The 22,595-nt window shown below is 37.0% G+C and overlaps 2 protein-coding genes across 3 annotated transcripts in view; one reads left to right on the forward strand and one right to left on the reverse strand.

The window, feature by feature from the left end:
- Window positions 1-20: 20 nt before the first annotated feature.
- Window positions 21-16,740, reverse strand: rpa2 (replication protein A2). The gene is made up of 9 exons (XM_065246372.2): window positions 16,590-16,740; window positions 16,185-16,267; window positions 15,748-15,849; window positions 8,087-8,200; window positions 7,929-8,003; window positions 6,269-6,385; window positions 4,610-4,738; window positions 1,497-1,591; window positions 21-314 (listed from the first exon to the last, which is right to left on the reverse strand). Exons 1-9 carry the CDS (start codon window positions 16,600-16,602, stop codon window positions 227-229), a joined length of 816 nt encoding a protein of 271 aa, XP_065102444.2. The 5' UTR covers window positions 16,603-16,740; the 3' UTR covers window positions 21-226.
- A 722-nt stretch (window positions 16,741-17,462) lies between these two features.
- Window positions 17,463-22,595, forward strand: part of ube3d (ubiquitin protein ligase E3D) — a 30,110-nt gene continuing 24,977 nt past the window's right edge. For both annotated transcript variants that reach the window (XM_065246373.2, XM_065246374.2), the window contains exons 1-4: window positions 17,463-17,610; window positions 19,193-19,395; window positions 21,204-21,294; window positions 21,396-21,609. In XM_065246373.2, coding sequence (XP_065102445.2) covers window positions 17,537-17,610; window positions 19,193-19,395; window positions 21,204-21,294; window positions 21,396-21,609 — 582 coding nt within the window. In that variant the 5' untranslated portion in view covers window positions 17,463-17,536. The remainder of the gene's footprint in view (window positions 17,611-19,192; window positions 19,396-21,203; window positions 21,295-21,395; window positions 21,610-22,595) is intronic.

Below are 22,595 nucleotides of genomic sequence, written 5' to 3' on the forward strand. Positions count from 1 at the left end.
CAGGATAGAAAGGCCAAAACTGAGATTCCATTTTTAATTCTCAACGTTGTTACAATGGGACAAATGTACATTTAAAAATAACTTTTTTACACTTTTATTAAAGATACAAAAAGATGACAAGATGTGGTGTGGTTACTGAAAAAAAAAACTTGAAATAATTAACTTATTTAACTTTGTGACAATGTAAGGCTTCTGGGGTTTTTAGGTCAGGGGCAAACTCTGGTAATTAAACATCATTGTCAGTTGATCTAAAATGGTCCTCGTCAATGGTGGAGAAAATGTGTCCTTCATTTCCAAGAAAGTCGACGATCTGCCTATAAAAGATAAAGAAATCGAGATCGGCATTCAAGGAACACAGCTTCTTTTCATGAGGGTGGCTTCATTTGCATTTCAGCTAAATATGGCCAGCAGCCGACATTAATTTATTCATAATGGTTTACACTTTCAGAACGGGTCTGAGTCAGGAAAAGAAACTTCAAATATTGCCTTAAGTCAAAAGGTTACTGAAAAGGCGATGAACAGAATTTTGCAAAGTGTGAGCTTGTGAAGGTCTGTTGATTACAAATGAGGATACAGATAGTCACAGATAGTCAAAAGACAGATATCACTATTTCAGAAGTAATTTATTAAAAACACAAGTGGTTCTGTCTTTAAATTTCCTTTTGGACAAATCATTGTTCTTATCAGGGGTCCAGATCTGGAACGGTTTGCTAACAGGTTACCCCTGCATTCCATTTCTATTAAATGTGACCCAAGCCTTAAAATAAAAAAGCAAAGAGTCAAAAATAGTATAGAATATTTTATGCCAAAAATTATTAGGATATTAAGTAAAGATCATGTTCCATGAATACATTTTGTATTTCCTACCATAAATATATAAACTTTTTTTGGATGCAGCGCTAATAACTTTATTTTGACAACTTTAATAGGAGATTTTCTCAATATTTAAATTTTTTGCACCATCAGATTCCAGATTTTTAAATAGTATCTTGGCCAAACCCCACATAAATGGAAAGCCTATTTTTTTGTATTTTTAACTCAGTTTTAAAACATTGACCCTTATGACTGGTTTTGTGGTCCAGAATAATAAATCTTAGGGCAAGAAAAAACTGTAGTAGTGTTTAAAGAATTTAAAGCTCTAAAACGTCCGTGTCACTATGAACTGACACCAAACGGCTTGATGCACGAACAGTAGAGATTGGATTTACTTTATGTATATGGACACCATTATGATAATACCTCTATAATCCATGAATTGAAATCCATTGTATGAAATACAAAAGAGTAGCCTATCTGATAAAGCCTTCGAAATATTTTAAGACAAAAGAGGAAGTTGTTTAAGGGAATTAAAGATGAGCTATTCTCAACATTTATTTAGGGTTATCCGATGAGCAATTCCTTATAAGAAAGAGGAAGAGAAAGGTCCGCTGCTCGTTTTGGTTGAAGTCCCCTATGAAAGCTCTTTCTTCACAGTATCACATTAGGGAAGTCTGTACCTGATAGCATTGACGCTCATGCTACTGAGCTTTTGCTTGAGATCTTGCATGCTGATGCCCTGAGGGTCCTGGCAGCTTTTGATCAGAGCTAAAACCTGCACAAAACAAGATCAAAAACACTCTTAAGTATCAGCAATATTACACCAACAAGTCAAAAATTATACTTTACATCAAACCATAACTATAGAGCTGTACAGCTGCTTTAATGACAACTATAAAGAGTTTTAACCTTGAATGAAAACCTATTCATCTTAAAGGGTACATAATATACCAATTTTGTATGTAAGTCTCAGAATATGTGCTTTAAGTTTTAGCTCAAAATACCCTACAGATCATTTATTATAGCATGTACAAAATTCCCCTATTTTGGCTGGAGTAAAAATGCACTGTTTTCATGTCTGTACCCTTAAATGTGTGAGCTACAGATTCTCACTCCCTTACCAACAGACTGTATCTGCATTTACATGGATTGTAATCGGTTTAAATGTTCAATCCAAATGAAAATGCTCCATGTAAACCCCTCAATCGGAAAATAAAAAGAACCATACTGGTAAAAAAAATTTAATCCGTTTGAAAGGGGTGGTTTATACCTTTTGTAATCCGTTTAAAAGCACATGTAAACACTTGATCAAATTGATAAGTGCAAATGGGACAAAACACGTGCAATGTTCTTCTTTCCTTTTTTTAATGGCACCTACTGAACTGGAGTGTGAAGCATATGCAGTGATGTAATGATGTGTGACACAAATAACGCAAGCTTAGTCACATGAGGTGACTGTCTTGTCATTCTTAAATTTTCCTAATCTCCTTCCAATCCCCTGTAAAGTGATATGAGACAGTGTTCTCTGGTCAGTCCATGATTTAAACTGATCAAAAACTGTTTTAACTGTTTTTGCTGCTGCTTTTTTTTGCTGATGCTCATTGTTTTTTTAAGTATGACCTAAAATAGACGCACAGTGATTTTTTTTGTATTCTCAGCGATAATATATTATTATTATTATTATTTTAATTATTAATAAATCTTATTAATTGTAGCATTTACTAATAACTTTTTTATGAAACTGTTAGATTAGTTAATGCACCTCAAACTAACATCAATTACTGTAATGACATAAAAAAAAATTGTTTATAATGATTTACTAATGTGAACAAATACAACCTTTTTGTAAAGTGTTACAGAAATGTGTACTTCATATTTATCAATCAATCAATCAATCAAACAATCTTTTGTTACAGACTCGAGGTCCTGATAAAAAAGAGGAACAAGACATTAGGACCACATAAACAACCCACAGCACCCATATTATTCAGTACATAAACAAATAATTCAGATTTTTTACTGTTCACAATCATAGCTCTAATACAGTATGAATATAAACTCTGAACGAGCAATTCGAATAAAACTCGTGTACAATTCGATGTACAAATCTTATTAAAGGCAGAAAACTGATTTAGTTAAGAGTAATGATGGGAGATTAAATTTTCGTTTGATTAACACGATTGACAGACAAGAGCAAAATTCTTCCCCTTTAAGGCACTGTGTTTGTGTTTCAACGGCTTACATTCACTTGATTTAAAACTGCGGTGCTTAAATATGTGTACAAATTAGGGATGCTCCGATCGATCAGCCGCCGATCGTAATCAGCCGATAACGGCATTAAATTAAATGACGCGATCGGCACTCGCTAAATTTGCTGATCTCATGAGCCGATCTTTCTGTTTACTTTTGTCATCATAGCGTTCCTGATGCGGCTGCAATCAGAGATCATTTTAGACAGTGCCAGCATTTTGTAACCCGTTGCTCATGTGTGACGTACAGATTTGGATCTCTCTCTCTGCCTTTACAGATATATGCGTATTTTCTATGAGGAGGCGCTCCGGTCCTCAGCGCGATGCGTCTTCACATTCCTATCAAACAGCATATACAACACATATCTATCGCGGACAATTGCATCCTCATGCCGAAAGTTTATTACTTGCATTCGCTTTAAAGTTTTGAAGGTTTAAATTCCATTTTCCTCACAGCTGCTCTTGTTCGCGGACACCCACCGCACGCATACACAGCAGCCGGTCATCAGTGCACGTGAAGAGAATGATCTCTCCCACGTCTTAAAGCTACAGTATCCTAATTCATCTCTCAATAAAATTACTCTCTGTTCATCAGTGAAGAACTGTTGTACTTCATACAAATGCGTGTATATTTAATTCATACAGTAAAGACTGTGAAGTGTTTTATTTTAATTACTTTTAACAGACATAAACCTTTTTAAAGGTATATTACATTTCTCTTTGCAAGAAGAAATATTTGTTGTGCTTATTTATTTGATTCTCTATTAAAACAATAATATACCTAATTTATAGTATTTCTACAAGTGGTGCAAACTCTGCTGGATTATAGATAAAAGATTCCCATTCCACTGCCATTCTGTGATCGGCAGATCATGATCTTGGTGATCGGTAATCGGCCACAAAAATGCTGATCGGAGCATCTCTAGTACAAATGTTTTTGGGACCACTCGCACAGCACAGTAACCTCGATTGAGAAAATACCAAGAGTTAAGTGTGTGCGCTCAATCTGCACAGACTGAATAAACTTCAAGGTTAAAAGTTTGCACCCCTGATTTTTGCGATGAGCGCATCTAATTTAAAGCTAATTCCATATAAAAACGCACATCAACCCAATCACATTATTAGGTGTTCATGTAAACATGTTATAGGATATCAAATAAAATGATTTCATTCTGATTGAGGCAAAAGGTGTCCATGTTAACACAGCCAGTGAGCGCTCTCGGTTAAAATAGATCTGATTTCTGTGAAAAGAGTCTAAGACAAAAGTATCTTTAGCTGCATTAATGCTTTAACGTGCTAACAAACACATTTAAACACATTTGTGTGTGAAGTTAATCAGTCAGTTAGTGGCTGCTTTATCAGTGTGACATCACATTAACAAGAGAATCAAAACAATATGTGTAATGAGACTGCTTTGGGTTAATGATTAAAAATAGGTGGATTTTTTTTGTAGGGTGGTTGTGTTCACACACTGCCAAAACACATGTATGTCCAAACACCTTGTAAAAGTGGATTTTGCATAATATATGTTCCCTTTAACTCACTTGGTTCTGGTTAGCGCTCAATCCATTCACAAGCATCGTATTGGCACCAGAATAGACTCCTGCTGATCCAACACTACCCATGCTAGTATGTGATGCAGACATCATGTTCATCCCTCCACTGCCTCCCGTCTGTAAAATGAAGAATATTTTTTTATCAAGCATGCTAGTTACAGGAGAAATCACAATCTGGTGGTTTATGGCTTCTTAGAAAAAAATTGTGACAGCCAGGAAAACCTATTTCTTATTGAATTATTATTTATTAAAGGACAGGTTTCTCTTCTGTCAATTGCAATGATGCATACAGTATATCACAAAAGTACACCCTTCACATATTAGTAAATATTTTAGTATATCTTCTCAGGGGACAATACTACAGAAATGAAATGTGGATATATTTGAACCTATTTTGACATTAATGGCTGTATGCAAAGTTATTTTCAGAGGACAGCAAATCTAACCTGCTTTACAAGCAGCACATTGACTACTCTTAAATATATCCAAATTTCATTTCTATATTATTATCCCTAAAAAAGGTATATTAAAATATCTGCTAAAATAGGATACTTTTGTGACATACTGTATTTAGTTTTAATCTTTCATTCATTTTAAATCAATTCAGGGATTTAATATAAATATAAACTTGAAAAAAATACATTGATAATTTTAAATTAACAATTCATAAAAACACAATATTCAATTTAGTAATTTTGTATGTATGTCCCCACTACATTTTCAGTCATACTGCCACTATCTCACTACATATCATTTCAGCATTGACATCACAATGCACGCATCTGCAATAGTCAGATCGCAGAACATACAGAGTAATGCCTTTGCCAGGTTTATACATTGAGAAATCTGTGGGCTACACAAAAAAAAAAATGCCATACAGTGGTTCTCATATTACAATAGGCATTGCAGAAAAACACAAGTCAACACCCTAACCCAATAGATTTCAAATGCACGATGCTAAGGCAAAGAAAAATCTTAAAAATAAACACAGGAATTAAGCTGTGCTTTAAAATTACATTTATTGGAATGCATTAATACAATTAAAATCAAACAAAATTTTAAACTGCTGAAAAATTTGTCTAGGAGAAAGAGATTGTCATGTGTCTATTTTTAGGTATACTTGAAGGAAACTTCGGCTATTAGAGATAACCAAAGCATCTATCACACACACAATCTCTCTCTTTCAATAATTAAAATAAATAATTAATTTAAATAAATTGCCCTACCTTATGTCTGCCTGTGTCTGATTTTAATTAGGCAGGTCTACGTGAAAATAGCTGGCGTTTCTACCCATTTGGTCAAATATTGCACTGCAAAGAGCAATACTAGCTGTGCAACTATCACTGAGTTGCTATGGTTACTAATGTTTGAGGGTAGCAGTGTATTCATTTACAACCGAGATTAAACTAGCTGAACCTAACTGTGCATGAAACAACCTTCCAGCCAATCAGAATCAAGAATTCCAAAAGACCATGGAATAAAAGAAATTTACTAAACCATGCTGTAATGTCAATTTAGGTCAATTCAGGTCAATTTATCCTTCAGTTAACGGATGCACAAAAATGTGAGAAAACTGTCAAAGAGGTATTACATATATGTGCATGAAAAGCAGAAGTAAAATGTGAGAAGGACATTTGGCAGTCTTACCGTGGCCTGCGGTTTACTCTGTAGCATGTGAGCGTGCACAACCTCCAACATGTGTGAAGTAACTTCGTTCATATCTTCTAGAGGTCTCACGCTAAATGCAACCAGTGACCTGTTATTCTACAACAAAAACCCAAACATTACATTGCATTTGATTACTCTCGGAAATTTACTGGAAAGGGTACAGTGTAGAGAGGTCTGTAATCTAACCACTGTCCCGCAGTAACTGCAGGGCCAGGGTTCCCCAAATCTTACCCTGGAGGTTCGGAGCAATGCAGAGTTTAGCTCCAACCCTGAGCAAACACACCTGAGCAAACTAATCAAGGACTTCATGATAACTAGAAAATCACAGGTGGGTAAGTTTGATTAGGGTTGGACCTAAACTCTGTAGCGCTCCGGCCCCCTAGGGCAGGGGTCCCCAACCTTTTTTTCACCACGGACCGGTTTCAGCTTTAAAAAAATTTCGCGGACCGGGGGGTGAGATTGGGGGGGGGGTGGTTGGTGTCGCTGAGTTGCGGTTCAAACGTGCTGAAAATCCTCCTTTTCGAAATTTACGTTTTAAACGGAAGTAAAGATAATGCATTAGGAAAATTAATAATTGATTTATTTAGGCTATAGTATATTTTCTATAGACGTGTAAAACCATATTTTGGCGGATTGTTTTTTACTTTCATTGTTTTTACTAGTTTGCCTGCCCATTTACTCTTAATAATTAATGGAACCTAAACGAACTTGGCTTGCTGTTCTCGAAGGCAGCTCGAACCTTGGTCGGGCTCGAGACCCAATTCCAAGTAACAGAAGAGAAGAACAATGCAGTAAAGGAGAAGAGATGCCAGAAGAATTGCGGCTGCATGGGCGCAGAGGCACGGAGACTCACGTTTACCATGATTAATGATGATTGACAAGTTTAGGTTCCTTTCAAACCTACGTTAAAAGTGTAGCCGTTAAAATATTATTAGCCTAATAGTTTATTTTGATCATGGTGCTACGATCGATGGATAATTCTGAAGTTGTTTTAAAGCAGAATAAAATAATTACTTTTCAGTTGCACTGTCACACATTTGAACGTCTCCGCATATGTACATCATTGCGACGTACATTTGCAAATGATTCATAAAGTCATACCTCCGCAATTCTTTGATCGATTGTGTTTTAGAAGTACTGTATGCTCAAACTCTAATGACAGCAATGTGATCGCTGATGCGCTTGTAGAGAGAGAGAGGCGGAGAAAAAGAGAGAGAGCGCGGCTCTGTTCAAAAGTGGAAATGATTGATGTTATTTGAAGTCGGCTCTTACAGTACAAAATACCCGATTAAGCTATTACGTGGCTATTATGCACATTTTTTCGGGACGTTCTTGCGACCCGGTGGCAACTTGTCCACGACCCAGTACTGGGTCGCGACCCGGTGGTTGGGGACCTCTGCCCTAGGGTAAGATTTGGGGAACCCTGGCCTATAGTATGGTATTCCTGGAGCTTGTGCAGAAAAGTATACATGTATACAAGTATACGTTTAATTCCTTTTTTTTTCTAAAGCACATATCTGGCCACTAGCCATCCAAAGTGCTGTGCAATAACAATTAGAGTACACAATAAATAAACAAAGCAACAAAGGTATACAAAGTTGGCAAAATGGATAAAAGAGATACTTGGAGAAGTTCTGACCTGGAAAGAGCGCAGGTTGCCGGAGACTTTGACATAAGTGCCTGGAGGAATGACCGAGTTATCCACACCCATGTCCTGCACAGGGGTTCACAGTCAATGTTTACGTATATATACACATAAAGGACAAATTGAATGCACACAGTCATCACAGTCTGTACCTCTGTATCTATCCACTGCTTCACATCCATTGGAGCTGCTGTCATATCATCCACTTTGTACTGGATGTTGATTGTGGATTTGTCAGTTCCTCTAATAACTCCAACAATAGTAACCTAGATTTAAAAAGCAAATTTAAATAATAGCAAACACAGTTGTAGTAAAAGGGTGGATTTCAGGGCTACACCTCCGTTTCATTATATCCTTTTTAGTGGTTTTGACCACTCCACACAAAACCTAAATCATCTGGATAAGAGGAAGGAAATTGATGTTAAAGGGCTGTTTTGTTAACTACAGTAAGCCTCTAATATAATCATTCCCACCAAAACTAACACCAAGTTAATGGTTCTGCAACTCCTTGACTAACAGACCACAAGCATTAAAGGGGATCGCACACCGGCCATGCCGTTCTAAAAAAAAAAAAAAAAAAAAAAAACTAACACATTGTTTTCTATGAGTATACGCACGCCAGGTGGCGCCTGTCCGCGCCGCCCAGCTGTGACTCAGGAAGTTGCTCAAATCCCTGTCGCGCCACACAGTGCCACTCACATAGTTTAACATTAAATAACATCATATTTGTGCCAAATCATTAACGATTAACATTGGCTGCTAACGTATATTTTGCATTTTGAAGTAGACGCTATCTGACGAAGCTCGCGCTATTTAATGTGCACTACCGGTTTACAATACCTCCGAGTTGTCCTAGACGCGACGCTGAGCTGCGCGGCTGGTGTGCGATCCCCTTAAGAGTAGGCCACCACGTCTCACCTTTCCTCACACTAAGCACTGGAGACTAGAGATCAACCAATATATCTGTTTCCCAATATTTAAGCAATTTGCCATTATTGGGTATTGGTTTCGTACAATTGGATTGACCCACTGCTCTATATCAGTGTTTCTCAAACTTTTTCAGCCCAAGGACCACTTAATCTTCAAAAAAATTTCTGAGGACCACCTAACAGAATCCCACTCTAACATGCCCCCAAAAAACAACAAAAGAGGAAGGATACGCTAAATTTAAGTTTAATATTTAACTGTTTCAAGTCAAAAACAAATGTTTTAAACACAAATGCAATGCTATGTTCAGAAATTATTATATGGATTTTATTTAATTTGAAAAAGTAAATGTGAAATGAGTTGCAGCTTAATATGAACAACAAACTGCATGTGGAAAAAAACTGCAATTAAACATACTATAACAGCCTAGGTCCCACTTTATGCCATTCCAAAGAGCCATTAGTTTAAAAATGAGGTGGTGGGTATATGAAGTGAAAGGCAACAATAAAATGCTGGAAAAAAATGTTCCCCTTAATGTCCAAAATCACTGAAATTACAGGGATTTTACACATGAAACAAAAACTAGTACATTACAAAACTAATAGATCTGTGGATTTGAGCTGCTTTCAGTTGACGCTTGATCTTTTCCTTTGACTCCTCTTTGGTTTAGCCACCGATCTATTTTTACGTTATTAAAACAGAATGGCAAGAACTGATATCACAGTTTCGCAAGTGCATTAAAAATGTACTTAAATAAGTGATGATTTGAAATACACTTTTCTAGTTTAGGTTATCTTTTGGTGGACCACTGGGGGGTTTTGTGGACCACTAGTGGTCCGCGGACCACACTTTAAGAATTACTGCTTTAGTGCAATGTTTCTTATAGCTTATTTTAATCATGTTACGTTTATTTTTTAGATAAATAAAAGTTTAAATGGCTTGGCTACTGATATGCATGAATGTAATGTATATGTATTGTTCTTTTTTGCTAAATCAATTATTTTTTACAGTCTGAATCGCTAAAGAACATATAAAAGCAATACTATCATGTATTAATAACGTTTATTAAATATTTCATAATTTTCCTGTTTTCTGGAGCTGAAAAAGCAATAATATTACCAGTTTTAAAAATATTTCATAATGTAAAAAAATGGTGATATTATTGCTTTTTCAGTATAAAAAAACATATATTCTGAATAAATTATAAATGTAATGTGATGGAAACGCTATAAGAAACACATAGAGGGAACAGACTTCGACAAAACACCGGACATCTTCTCTACTTATTTTCTATTCTAATTATTAATAGATTTCCAGATGATTTCATCGCTCCAGTCTGTCCGTTTAAGGGCTTATTGCAAACATAAACACCTATGCCCGTAGCCAATTTTAAATATAATTTACCCTAAGTTATATTAACATTTACTAGATAAACATTATTTCACTAAAAACATCTAAATAAATTTTGTGGAAATTAATTAATTATTTATTACCTCTGCAAGCTATTGCAGTTTGATACAGTAAATGCACGAGTAAATGCATAGATTTCATAAAATATAACAACAAAATATGAATTATTCTACCATAAAATATCAGTTAAACAATCCATTGGTTTTGATACTTTCCTTACAATGTATTACTCCAGTGATATTATTCATTAAATTAATATTCTTCTTCTCTCTCTTAGACCTCTCTATTCATTACATTATATGCAAAGAGGGAGTGATTGTTATTATTATTATAAGGGTTTGTTTAGTTCAGCAGTGTTGTAGTGATTGTGTCAAAAACAGTTGTATAACAGTAAATAAAAATCTAGCTAGCGAAGTTAGAGAAAGTTGACTTGCAGCACTCAACACGTGTTTTTTTCCGCTTGGCAAGCAGAACGGACGTGACTCCATTTTTTTCATTCGCAATTCGAGGTTGTGACTTAATTTCTATCGATTTTAAATTATAATCTAAATCGTGACACCCTTATATCATATGCTGAAGTAAATTTCTGGAGTGTTAACGATTAAAAGAGAAAACAACAACAAGAACCGTACAGAACCTAAAATCGTGATATGAACCGAACCGTAGACTTTGTGAACTGTGCCACCCTAACTGTGCATTCACACCAGCCGCGGAAGATGCGGCAAGCACGGATGATTTACATGTTAAGTCAATGCAAACACGCGATTAGGCATCCTGCGGCGCGGTACACGCGGTAGCCGCGGCGCGGAAAAATCTGAACTTTGGCAGAATTCTGCGCCGCGTTAACCAATCAGGAGCTTGCTGTAGTAGTGACGTGATTACAGGAAGCGAGCAGAGTGGTGTAGTCTCCGCGGAGTCCCAGAAGCCCCTCTCATGACGCGGATTTCCGTGTGAATTTCTCGAATGACTAGAATTTCACCCGCAGCTTTCACGCGAGAATGAAGCGAATGAACTCAAATGTTCAAGCGTCCAACTACGCACGAATAGCGCGTTTTTGCCGCCTCTTCCGCGGCTGGTGTGAACCCACAGTTAGTCCTAAACCCTGTTGTACTTAATCTACAACTACAACTGTTTAATCACTACAAACTCCACCATCATTGTAAAGTGTGCGAACAATAATGTTGTGGTGGGCCTGAGATCAAAGTCCTGGCAGGGCTCGACGGTGCGAGCATTTCATTCGCATTTGTGACTAAAAATAATAAGGTGTGAATTAAATTTTTATTTATTTAGGAGCACATGTGCGAATGCGATGAGACCCAAACACAGAATAACGCAAGAAACAAATTGGTTTCGCTGTGTGAACGGGAGCAGACTCGAGGTCAGTGTAGTGCATAAAAAAGTAAACACGCAATGAGCAAGACAAATGCACAACATACATAACATATGAAGCCTATCAGCTATTACTTTAAAGGACCATGCGGGTGATACCAGTTCATCCACTGCTGGAAGGAAATACCATCTTAATCCGGGATGGCAGATTTTTTTGATAAGAAGTAATTTTTGTGGACACTAATATTATGTCAGAGTACCGCTGCTTGTGATGTTAGAAAACATGCTGTTTTGAACATGCAAGAGCTTTCTCTGATATTTCAGAGCAATAAATGAAATAAGTTCCTGCAACTTTCACACGTTTGCAAAATGAAACCATACTGAGCAGCCGCTTTAGTTTTATCAATGACAGCCTAAAAACCGCACACTGTGGGTCCACACTAGTCAGAAGTCATTGTGTTTGGCACATTACACATTAGATCGATAGGCAGAGAGCAGGCGGTCTTTTTTGGCTGCTCGAACACATTTGACCACATATGCTTCTAAACAAAGATGATCCAGTCGCATGCATTTGAATGTGGTCAAAAGTGGGCCAGCTCAAAATGTTTTTCACCTAATTTACACATGTATTTTCCAGTTGACCAAAACAGATCTTAACACAAGGTGTAAACAGCCTCATTGATCACAATAGGCTCTTCTCGAGCACTGCTTTTATTATTAGAAGAGCTCTATTATAAATGTTTCATGTTTGACTTTACTAGGCCCGTATGCACATATTACTAACATCCGTCTAAGATAATTTACCCACAAGTGGTCAACGGGGACAGTGTACAGCTATTTTCATGCGTGCCAAATGCATCTTCTAAAACCACTTGTAATGCTCCACCTTAAATAATCTTTATCACCATTTATATTAGGCATACTGAAGAATTTTTTGTGAATTCTTGTTCATGAGTGTGGTTTCTCAAATTTGTCAATTCAATAGGTGTTTTATTTTAAAGTCCCCCATGTAGTTGTTAAAGAGTAACTAAACCCTAAACCAACTTTTTTTAGTTAATGATCTGTAAGAATGATGCTTTATTAGTGCTGTTCATTGATTTTAGTAAGTTTTTTGACATTTGGGTATAAAGTGTTTCAATACTACAATATATGCTTGAACGGTGGCTACTGCAGTTGAATTTTCCAATTGGATGTTGGGTCCAAAAAATAACTCATGACGTAAGCAGATTCAAGCTCACCACGCCCTTGTTACGATCTCACCACACACTAGTTCGTCCCCTCTATTTGTGTTGGGATCTGCCCACTTTTCTTGCATTTTTCAAATATTGCCAGTGGGTGGAGTCACGCTCTGACCAGGGGTTTAGTTACGCTTTAAAGCATATGACATGTGATATATGAACATGTCTGTGTTTGCAGTTTGAGCGCTCAAATCACAGAATCTAGTGAATTTATATTTAGTCTTGATTACTTCTGTGGGATTACATCATCATTCTGTGATGATCACCTGAACAACTAGGGTTGTTCCATTTGTATCGGATTGGCTGGCTATACTACAAAAAATGTTGGCATCGGTATCAGCAAGCACTTGAACCCATGTACTGATTCAATATCATTTTCTTAAACAAGACCTAGTTATGCCCGCTAGTTATGGGATAGGAAGATTGCCTGATTCGCTTGGTGCAATTAACGATGCAATGCATTGGTTTAAAAACTGTGCATCGGATACAACAAGCATTTGCAGATCTGCTTGTTCACATCACTTCAAACACATTAATGTAAAAATATGACATTATTATCAAAATATGACTCGCTTCTCGTTAAATGCGTGCCGACTCGCTTCTCGTTAAATGCGTGCCGACTCGCTTCTCGTTAAATGCGTGCCGACTCGCTTCTCGTTAAATGCGTGCCGACTCGCTTCTCGTTAAATGCGTGCCGACTCGCTTCTCGTTAAATGCGTGCCGACTCGCTTCTCGTTAAATGCGTGCCGACTCGCTTCTCGTTAAATGCGTGCCGACTCGCTTCTCGTTAAATGCGTGCCGACTCGCTTCTCGTTAAATGCGTGCCGACTCGCTTCTCGTTAAATGCGTGCCGACTCGCTTCTCGTTAAATGCGTGCCGACTCGCTTCTCGTTAAATGCGTGCCGACTCGCTTCTCGTTAAATGCGTGCCGACTCGCTTCTCGTTAAATGCGTGCCGACTCGCTTCTCGTTAAATGCGTGCCGACTCGCTTCTCGTTAAATGCGTGCCGACTCGCTTCTCGTTAAATGCGTGCCGACTCGCTTCTCGTTAAATGCGTGCCGACTCGCTTCTCGTTAAATGCGTGCCGACTCGCTTCTCGTTAAATGCGTGCCGACTCGCTTCTCGTTAAATGCGTGCCGACTCGCTTCTCGTTAAATGCGTGCCGACTCGGTTCTCGTTAAATGCGTGCCGACTCGGTTCTCGTTAAATGCGTGCCGACTCGGTTCTCGTTAAATGCGTGCCGACTCGGTTCTCGTTAAATGCGTGCCGACTCGGTTCTCGTTAAATGCGTGCCGACTCGGTTCTCGTTAAATGCGTGCCGACTCGGTTCTCGTTAAATGCGTGCCGACTCGGTTCTCGTTAAATGCGTGCCGACTCGGTTCTCGTTAAATGCGTGCCGACTCGGTTCTCGTTAAATGCGTGCCGACTCGGTTCTCGTTAAATGCGTGCCGACTCGGTTCTCGTTAAATGCGTGCCGACTCGGTTCTCGTTAAATGCGTGCCGACTCGGTTCTCGTTAAATGCGTGCCGACTCGGTTCTCGTTAAATGCGTGCCGACTCGGTTCTCGTTAAATGCGTGCCGACTCGGTTCTCGTTAAATGCGTGCCGACTCGGTTCTCGTTAAATGCGTGCCGACTCGGTTCTCGTTAAATGCGTTCCGTCTCGGTTCTCGTTAAATGCGTGCCGACTCGGTTCTCGTTAAATGCGTGCCGACTCGGTTCTCGTTAAATGCGTGCCGACTCGGTTCTCGTTAAATGCGTGCCGACTCGGTTCTCGTTAAATGCGTGCCGACTCGGTTCTCGTTAAATGCGTGCCGACTCGGTTCTCGTTAAATGCGTGCCGACTCGGTTCTCGTTAAATGCGTGCCGACTCGGTTCTCGTTAAATGCGTGCCGACTCGGTTCTCGTTAAATGCGTGCCGACTCGGTTCTCGTTAAATGCGTGCCGACTCGGTTCTCGTTAAATGCGTGCCGACTCGGTTCTCGTTAAATGCGTGCCGACTCGGTTCTCGTTAAATGCGTGCCGACTCGGTTCTCGTTAAATGCGTGCCGACTCGGTTCTCGTTAAATGCGTGCCGACTCGGTTCTCGTTAAATGCGTGCCGACTCTATTCTCTAAATAAATTATATTTATTCTCACTTTTTTCTCCTTAAATAATGACTTACCTTCGCATTTTAATGACTTGAATCTCGAGATGGTTTTATTTTTATTTTAGCTTGGCCCTAAACTTGCCTGGTACAAAATAGCTGGAAGAAATCAGAAAAAAAGACAAACCAAAGATGGGTCTTAGGAGGTTAATGTATTGCATCCTAGGCTATGCATCAGGATGCATATTGCATCAGACAAAGTTATAGAGATGCACATCCCTAATGCCCACTATAGCTAATGCTATAGCTAACGCTTCAAATGTGGAGTTGTTTCTTCTTTGCCACAAGCAACCACTGTTTAGAGCAGCAAAGAAGAAATGAAAACACACTAGCCGTATGTCCGCTGTTTGGCAGTATTTTAATCTAGTAAAACGGCAACTTGTCTTTATGCCATGCTGCAATCCATACACAGGTTGGGGAGGGGCAATTTGATATCTCCAATTTACCTAACTTGCATGTTTTTGGCCTGTGGGAGGACACCGGAGTAAACCCACGCTGACACAGGGAGAACATACAAACTCCAGGAAGGCCACATGATCTAGCCGGGACTGTAACCACTGAAGCACACCATAAAATAATTAATCAATTCATACAGGGCTAGTTGTATATACAAATACACACACAGGTATCGGATCAGTACTCTGTATCGGCTGATACCCTGAGCTCAGGTATTAGTATCTGAACATTTCTATGGACAACTGACAATCGTTATGAGACATGATGAACGCACCCATATTTCCTTTGAAGGCTGTCAGTCAAACTCACCTGTGCGATCTCTACCTCTCCCACTTTAAAGACGTCCTCTGCCTGCACGGCAGACATCAGCTGGGACACTGTACAGGGAACAATCTGCTGTGCTCGTGTTCTCTACATAACACACAAACATGTAAATCAATCAAATTGGAGAACTATGTTTATCAAATAAAGATCTCTGTTTCGCTTATAGTTTTAAATATGCATATCTGCTAAAACTGTCAACTTTCAAATGTACAGTAATGTTTGATGGTCCCAAAGATAAGAATAATACAATTTTGAATAAATTATGTAGGTTAAAGGTTATAAGGTAAAAGATGTGCTTGATAATAATGTTACAATGCAAAAATTGAAATGTAATGATTCTAATGGCTCTGCTATCCTAACACAAACATCAGAAATGAGAAGGACATGTTTTGATAGACTCTATGCAGGTGAAGCAGACTGACCCCTTTCTTTTCTCCACCCTGGGATGCAGCTGGTGAACCAAACCCTCCTGGAGACTGCGTATATCCAGCCTCACCATATTTACCTGCCAAACATATAAATCACTTTTGATTTCAATCAAGAATATTTCATTGATGAATTGAATGTAACGTCAATAATATAAAAAAAACATACTCAATACTACACGATATCCAATGCACATATAAATTATTAGTATTTTAGCTGTTAATCCCATACATAACATTAGAGTTTTGTCACTATAGTCACTAGTGAGAGTATAACCAACATACATTTGCATCACAAGCACAGACAGAGATCTTTCAGGATTGTGTATTTGCGGATTGGTGAATAAAACCCGGAAGCAATACATTTTAAGTTATACACAAAGACATTAATGAAGTACATACCTTGATTCCACATGTTAACCGTGAATAAGAGCGAATGTTTTCAGGCAAAATATGAAACACAATGACAAAAACAGTCAAAAATCTCCCGCCACCACGGATCCACTGCACGCTGATGTGACGTCACACCTCCGATTCCGCGCTCTGACACTGCGCATGCGTCTGACTGAACTGCCGCGAAAAGTCCTTCAATAAATAAAAGAAAAACGTATCGCACGAAATTTAAGTTTAGTTATGTGTTTTGAAAGTATTTACATGGCACAACGCTATAACTATAACATAATCGACAGAACGTATTAAATATACACAATAACATATACGCAATAAAAAAAATAACGACAAGAGTTTAAACGATCAACTTAATCACTTTTCTTTTTGTATAAAATCACATTTTTAAATATAATATTGGGGATTGTCACAACAATATTTTAATTCCATTCGCATCGGAACATCTGCACTACTGCGCACTTCCTGTGGTTTTTATTATTGTGGTTCGATCTTTGTTTAAACCTAGTTTGATTGTGTGATAAAGTTACACAAACTGCTTTTTAAACATTGATAGCCTGCATAGCAGAACTAATGTTGACTAAACATTTTAGTGAGTTCGTTGATATCTGATTGTAAAAATATATCATACTAAAGTTACTAGCCCTGCTAAAAAAAACAATAGACACATCACAGAAATTCTGTTGGTTTAATTCGTCATTTTATTGGTTGTAATGGAATATGGCCCAAAACACACTACACTGTATTGGTTTTTGTTGGTCTCTCTCTAATGGTATGCATTAGTTCTATTGGTTCTACTTCTATGTATCAATAGTTGGTAAAGGACTTTTCATGTGAAATTATTTATTTTCTGGTGACGTCACTAGCATGTCGCAGAAATTTGTAGTCACGTTGTTTTTAGCAGGCGTGTGTTGAACACCGCGCATTGTGCATTTCTCAATAAAATGGAAGTTACACAGCAAGACAGCATCTTTCTTGAGCTGAGACAAAAGTTGCAAAGTGGCCTTTTGTTTATTCGGTAACATTTGTTTTTATCTTTTAAACTATTTGATACCAATTAATGAACTCGTATTTCGTTACAGTAGTTGTGTGTCAATGAATATGAGCTAAGTAGCACGAATTATTGAATGTAATGCGAGACTTTGCGGAATAGTGTAGTGTATTTACATTGAATGTAGTATATGTAGTGTACAGGGTCTTTTTTGTTGTCCATTCAAAATAAGATAGATAAAACATTTACAGGAGCCTCTACAAAAATTACCATGGTAACCATATTTTACCTCAAACGTTAGTGTTGCAATGAATCTATAGTATTTTGGTAATAACCATTATTGCCATCAATTAATAATGTAAACAAAATACCAGATTCTGAAACTACTGAAGCACAATTTACAGAAAAGCCTATGATATTAATTTGTGGGGGTTTGGCTGTGTTAACATAAACCTTTGTTTTTTTTGTATTAGATTGATATGGGGATATTACATAGACTTATTATATTAACAAACTGTTACAGATCCTCTACGCTTTCAGATGTTTAGTTATCTATACCACCTGATATTACTACCTAAAGGCTCTATAAATAACAGTGAAATTTAATAATAAGAAATTTGAAGGGCTTACCTAATGGAATAACTATTGTTATTATTACTCATTTTTTTCCTTTTTTTTAAAGAAAAATCAAATAAGTTAGGCCGATGTTACTAATGCTTTATTTTTCACAAAACACATAAAAGGTCAAGTTGACATTGTGGGATGCAGTATTGCATTCTTTTTGATAAATGCAGTAATTCTGGTATTTTATAATTACAGGAATATCACACACTTGACTGTAGACTTTATTTTGTGTACTATGGAAATAATAAAACTAGATTGGTAGTTTGCTAATCTGTCCAAAACTCACTTTACATTAACATTTGTGCATTTCACTCTGTTTCTAATAATATACATTTAAAACTAGAATATACAACAATTTAAATGTAGTGTTATTGTAAAATTGAGTGTGCATTGCAATACTGTCTGTCATTGCTGACAAAGCTTTGGACATTGTGGATTTATGCTTAATGAAGTAGTGCCATAATTCAACACTAGATGGTGGTATTAGACAGAGTTTACTTTCTTAAATATGGTTGGAAGTGATTTTTTGTCATTATGGTTAATGTAATATGTATAAAATTTATTTTTAGTTGTTGTTAATTTATGAAAGTGTACTAATCTTAAGTGTACTGAACTGTGTGTGCTATGGTCATCAAAGACTTCTCAAATCATTTAGTTTTGTGTTCCTGTAGCTCCTGTAATGGAGCATTGCATTAGCAGCACAAATATCATGGGTTTGATCCTCAGAGAACATTCATACTGATAAAGAATATATATTGAATGCACTGTAATCCGCTTTGGATGAAAAGATGGTCATCAAAATGCCAGTTGTTTTGTAGGTCAAATAGGTAAAAGTATTCCAACAAGGTATTTTTATATTTAGCCATATTTAGGTTTGTAAATAAATCTTTTGATCTGGACCTATAATCTGTTATCCACAACACCCCAGCAGCTAAGAGTCAAGATGATTTGTGTTTTACCATTTACTTCCTGTTTAACCCCTCAGGAGTGACGTCAGTAGGGATGGTACAGATGTGAAGATAGAGTCTAAAGAAGAATCCACCATAAACATCCAGACACCTGACTGGACTTATCAGGTGAACCTAACACCTGGTGTGAGTCTAGTGGAGGGATCATGCCAGAAAAGTCCAGGAATCACTGAAGACGGATGCCACATTAGACTGCGTGTACAGGTTGACCAGCTGACAGGTACAAGCTCAATACTTTCAGTGCATGACCCATAAATCACTTTCTCTCCAGTGTATAATAGCTGTTCTGGTAAGGGGGGGGGGGCGCGATAAGCCCAGGTCAGCGTCTGAATGTCATCAGGGTCTGTAAGCGTGACTTCATGCAATTTTCCAATTGATTTACTTGAAGAATTTGAGTAATGAGTATAGCCCGACCCCTGAGCTCCACACACACCAGATTAACAGAGATTAATGGAGAACTTAACATAAAAGACTTGACTGTCAGTAACATAAGAGCAGGTCAGAGTCAGATGACTTTGGGCATGCAAAATAAATTAATTGAAATAGTTTTATTTATACTGTTTATACTATGTGAGGGCTGTATATATGATATATATATGGATATATGGATAATACACAAGCCTTTGGTGTGAGAGACCTGGGTTCGAATCCACTGTAACACACCATTGTATCCCTGAGCAAAACACTTAACCCCTAGTTGCTCTTGAGGCGTGCGACCTTTGACATATATAGCAATTGTAAGTCGCTTTGGATAAAAGCGTCAGCTAAATGAATACGTAAGTAAGACAGCCTTTTCAATATTATTGATTTTTATTTTAAGTTATCCAGACAACTGTTATTATTTCACTTTTGGAATTTGTACAATAAATAGAAAGAAATGTACATAGATAAATTATTAAATATGATAAATAAATAAAACACTTTTACTGTTAGTATCTGTAATGAACAATTTTGGCAGTAATTTATTTGCATATTTGTTGAATAACTCAATGAAATTAACATTCTGATCACAAAGACAACTATTAGTTGTCACTGCCCCTATTGTTTTGGCACCTGGTACTGCTAATGTTCTTTTTATTTATATATAATGTGCCTGTACTACTGCATATTTTCTGTAGAGCGGCTTTGCTTTATTGAAACCTTAAATTTAGCAAAGTTGCAGAACATAAAGGTTAAGAATATACTATATCATTAGATTTGTTTTATTTTATGCATGGGTATGTTAAGGATATTTGTATATTTATAGATGAAATGATGATTGAAAAATGATTTTGCAACATAGATAAATAGATTTTAAATGAGTTTGAGTGCATAAGTAACCAGATGGCTAACATTAAAAAGGGCTGTCAATCCAAAACATTGTTGTGAATACAGTATTGTGCAAAAGCCATCACCAAGTTTGTTGTTTTAACTCTTTCCATACTTGTTTCTCACTCTGTTAAACACAAACAGAAAATATGTTAAAGTTACAAACAACAGCGAGTAAAAGCGAGATTTTTGTGTTGATCTCCATAGGCACTTACCACATCTTGAACTCTTTTGAGGAAACTGAAGTCCTAAACACATTAGATTAGAATTAGGAAGTTTTAAGAGAGCCTGCAGGAGCCTGTTCCTGCCATTGATCAAGTGTAAGAGGAGCTCATACTACATATTCAACACTTTATCTTATAATTTCATTCTGTTTTTAATACTGCATACAATTTTCCTGTATGTTCTAGTTGTATTCTAATGAAGTGATTAAGAAATAATTACATATGGTCATTATACCAATGCAAAAACAACTAATATAATAGTGGCATAGTAACCTAAGACTTTTGTACATTTCTGTATATATTATTGTGCATACTATACGCTTAAAGCATCAAATCCGTTTTATCTCGCTCTCAGGCCATTCAGAAATACCATTTGCTCATTTACAAGGAAACATGTTAGATGCGCTTAGCCGTTTTGCATCTGAACTCTTTGTGTAGATCCTTTTATTATTTTAGCGATTCAGCTTAATTGGTTATTTTGTGTTTCTTACTTCAGAGGATTCCAGCAGTGTGATTGGACAGCTGAAGATTAAGGAGAAATACTCCTTCCTGTGTCAAGCTTGTGGGTCTACGGTACTTCAAGACAGGTAAAAAGAATTAGATTTTCTACTTAAGCTTTTACTAATTCTGGAAAGAGAAACCTTAAATGGTCAGCTATTATTTGTAAGAAAATTATGTTATTTTACAGGGTTTTTAAGCGAGTTCTTCCCTTACCTAATGGCAACTGGAACACATTAGTGGATGACTGGTGCTGTCACCCCGATCCGTTTGCTAACAGGAAACTGCTCCCACGAAATGAGGATTGTTTACTGGGTGACACGTATATTCTGTTAGCCCGGGACAGTGGCTGTGAGCAGACCCTTACACAGCAAGCAAACTCATTTCAGAAAGACTCTGCAGAGGTAAGTTTTACATGAAGAATAATGTGCAGCCAGCTGGTTGTTAATGCCATGATTTTTCTAAAAGTTGCCAGCCAGCACCAGCGTTTTTTATGCTTTTCACAAAAATGAATGCCTTATAAGAAAATTGTCTTCTTTAAATATATAAACATACAATATATCAGCTGATAGAACAGACCCTCTGCTTTTAAACAAAATATACCTGTTTCATATTAAATATTTTATACCTCTCAAATATGGGTAGGTTTCTTCAAAAATACTAAATTTTGAACAAAAATATTTAAAATATAAATATAATAAAAGATAATTATATTATATTTGATAATAAATAATATAAAAGATTATAACAATTTTTTAAAGGCTTTTGATAAAGATCAGATTCAAAAAGACGATCCAAACATACACAGATTAGTTTGGTTCCAAAACGCTATAAATCCATTTTAACTAATTTCGGTAAAAACGTGTTTTCTATCTATACCAAGAAAGAAAGATGAAAACAACTATTTTCTGTTACAAACTTTCACATAGCAGGTTAAAATAACATAAAAAATATCCATGATTAAAAAATAACACAAAAAAATCCATGACAAGTTTTTTTTTTCAAAATGCTATAAATCTATTGAATCAATATATAAAACCCTATTCACACAGACCTTTGGTCCAGAAAATACCCGTAAAATTGCCAGACAAGCGTCTGTGTGAACACAAACTCGTCCCGTTAATCTTCTGGGATCGTTGCTGGAAAGAGGACCTAGTCAGATACACGGATAACCCTCTGTGTGAACAAGAAGCCGAAACAATGCCATAATGGGCGTGTCGTAGTGAGGACGCGCGCGTCATCAAAACAAAAGTTATGGTTCAGCTCCTTAAAACGAAGGATAACATGCATATAAACATTCACGACGAGAAATGTTGCAAACTAGATTGAAGCAGTTATCAGGAAATGATAAATGAGACGCATAAACAATGACGCACGTGCCGTAGTGAGG

This window comes from Paramisgurnus dabryanus, chromosome 13 (genome assembly GCF_030506205.2).
Source record: "Paramisgurnus dabryanus chromosome 13, PD_genome_1.1, whole genome shotgun sequence".
NCBI classification, from domain to species: domain Eukaryota; kingdom Metazoa; phylum Chordata; class Actinopteri; order Cypriniformes; family Cobitidae; genus Paramisgurnus; species Paramisgurnus dabryanus.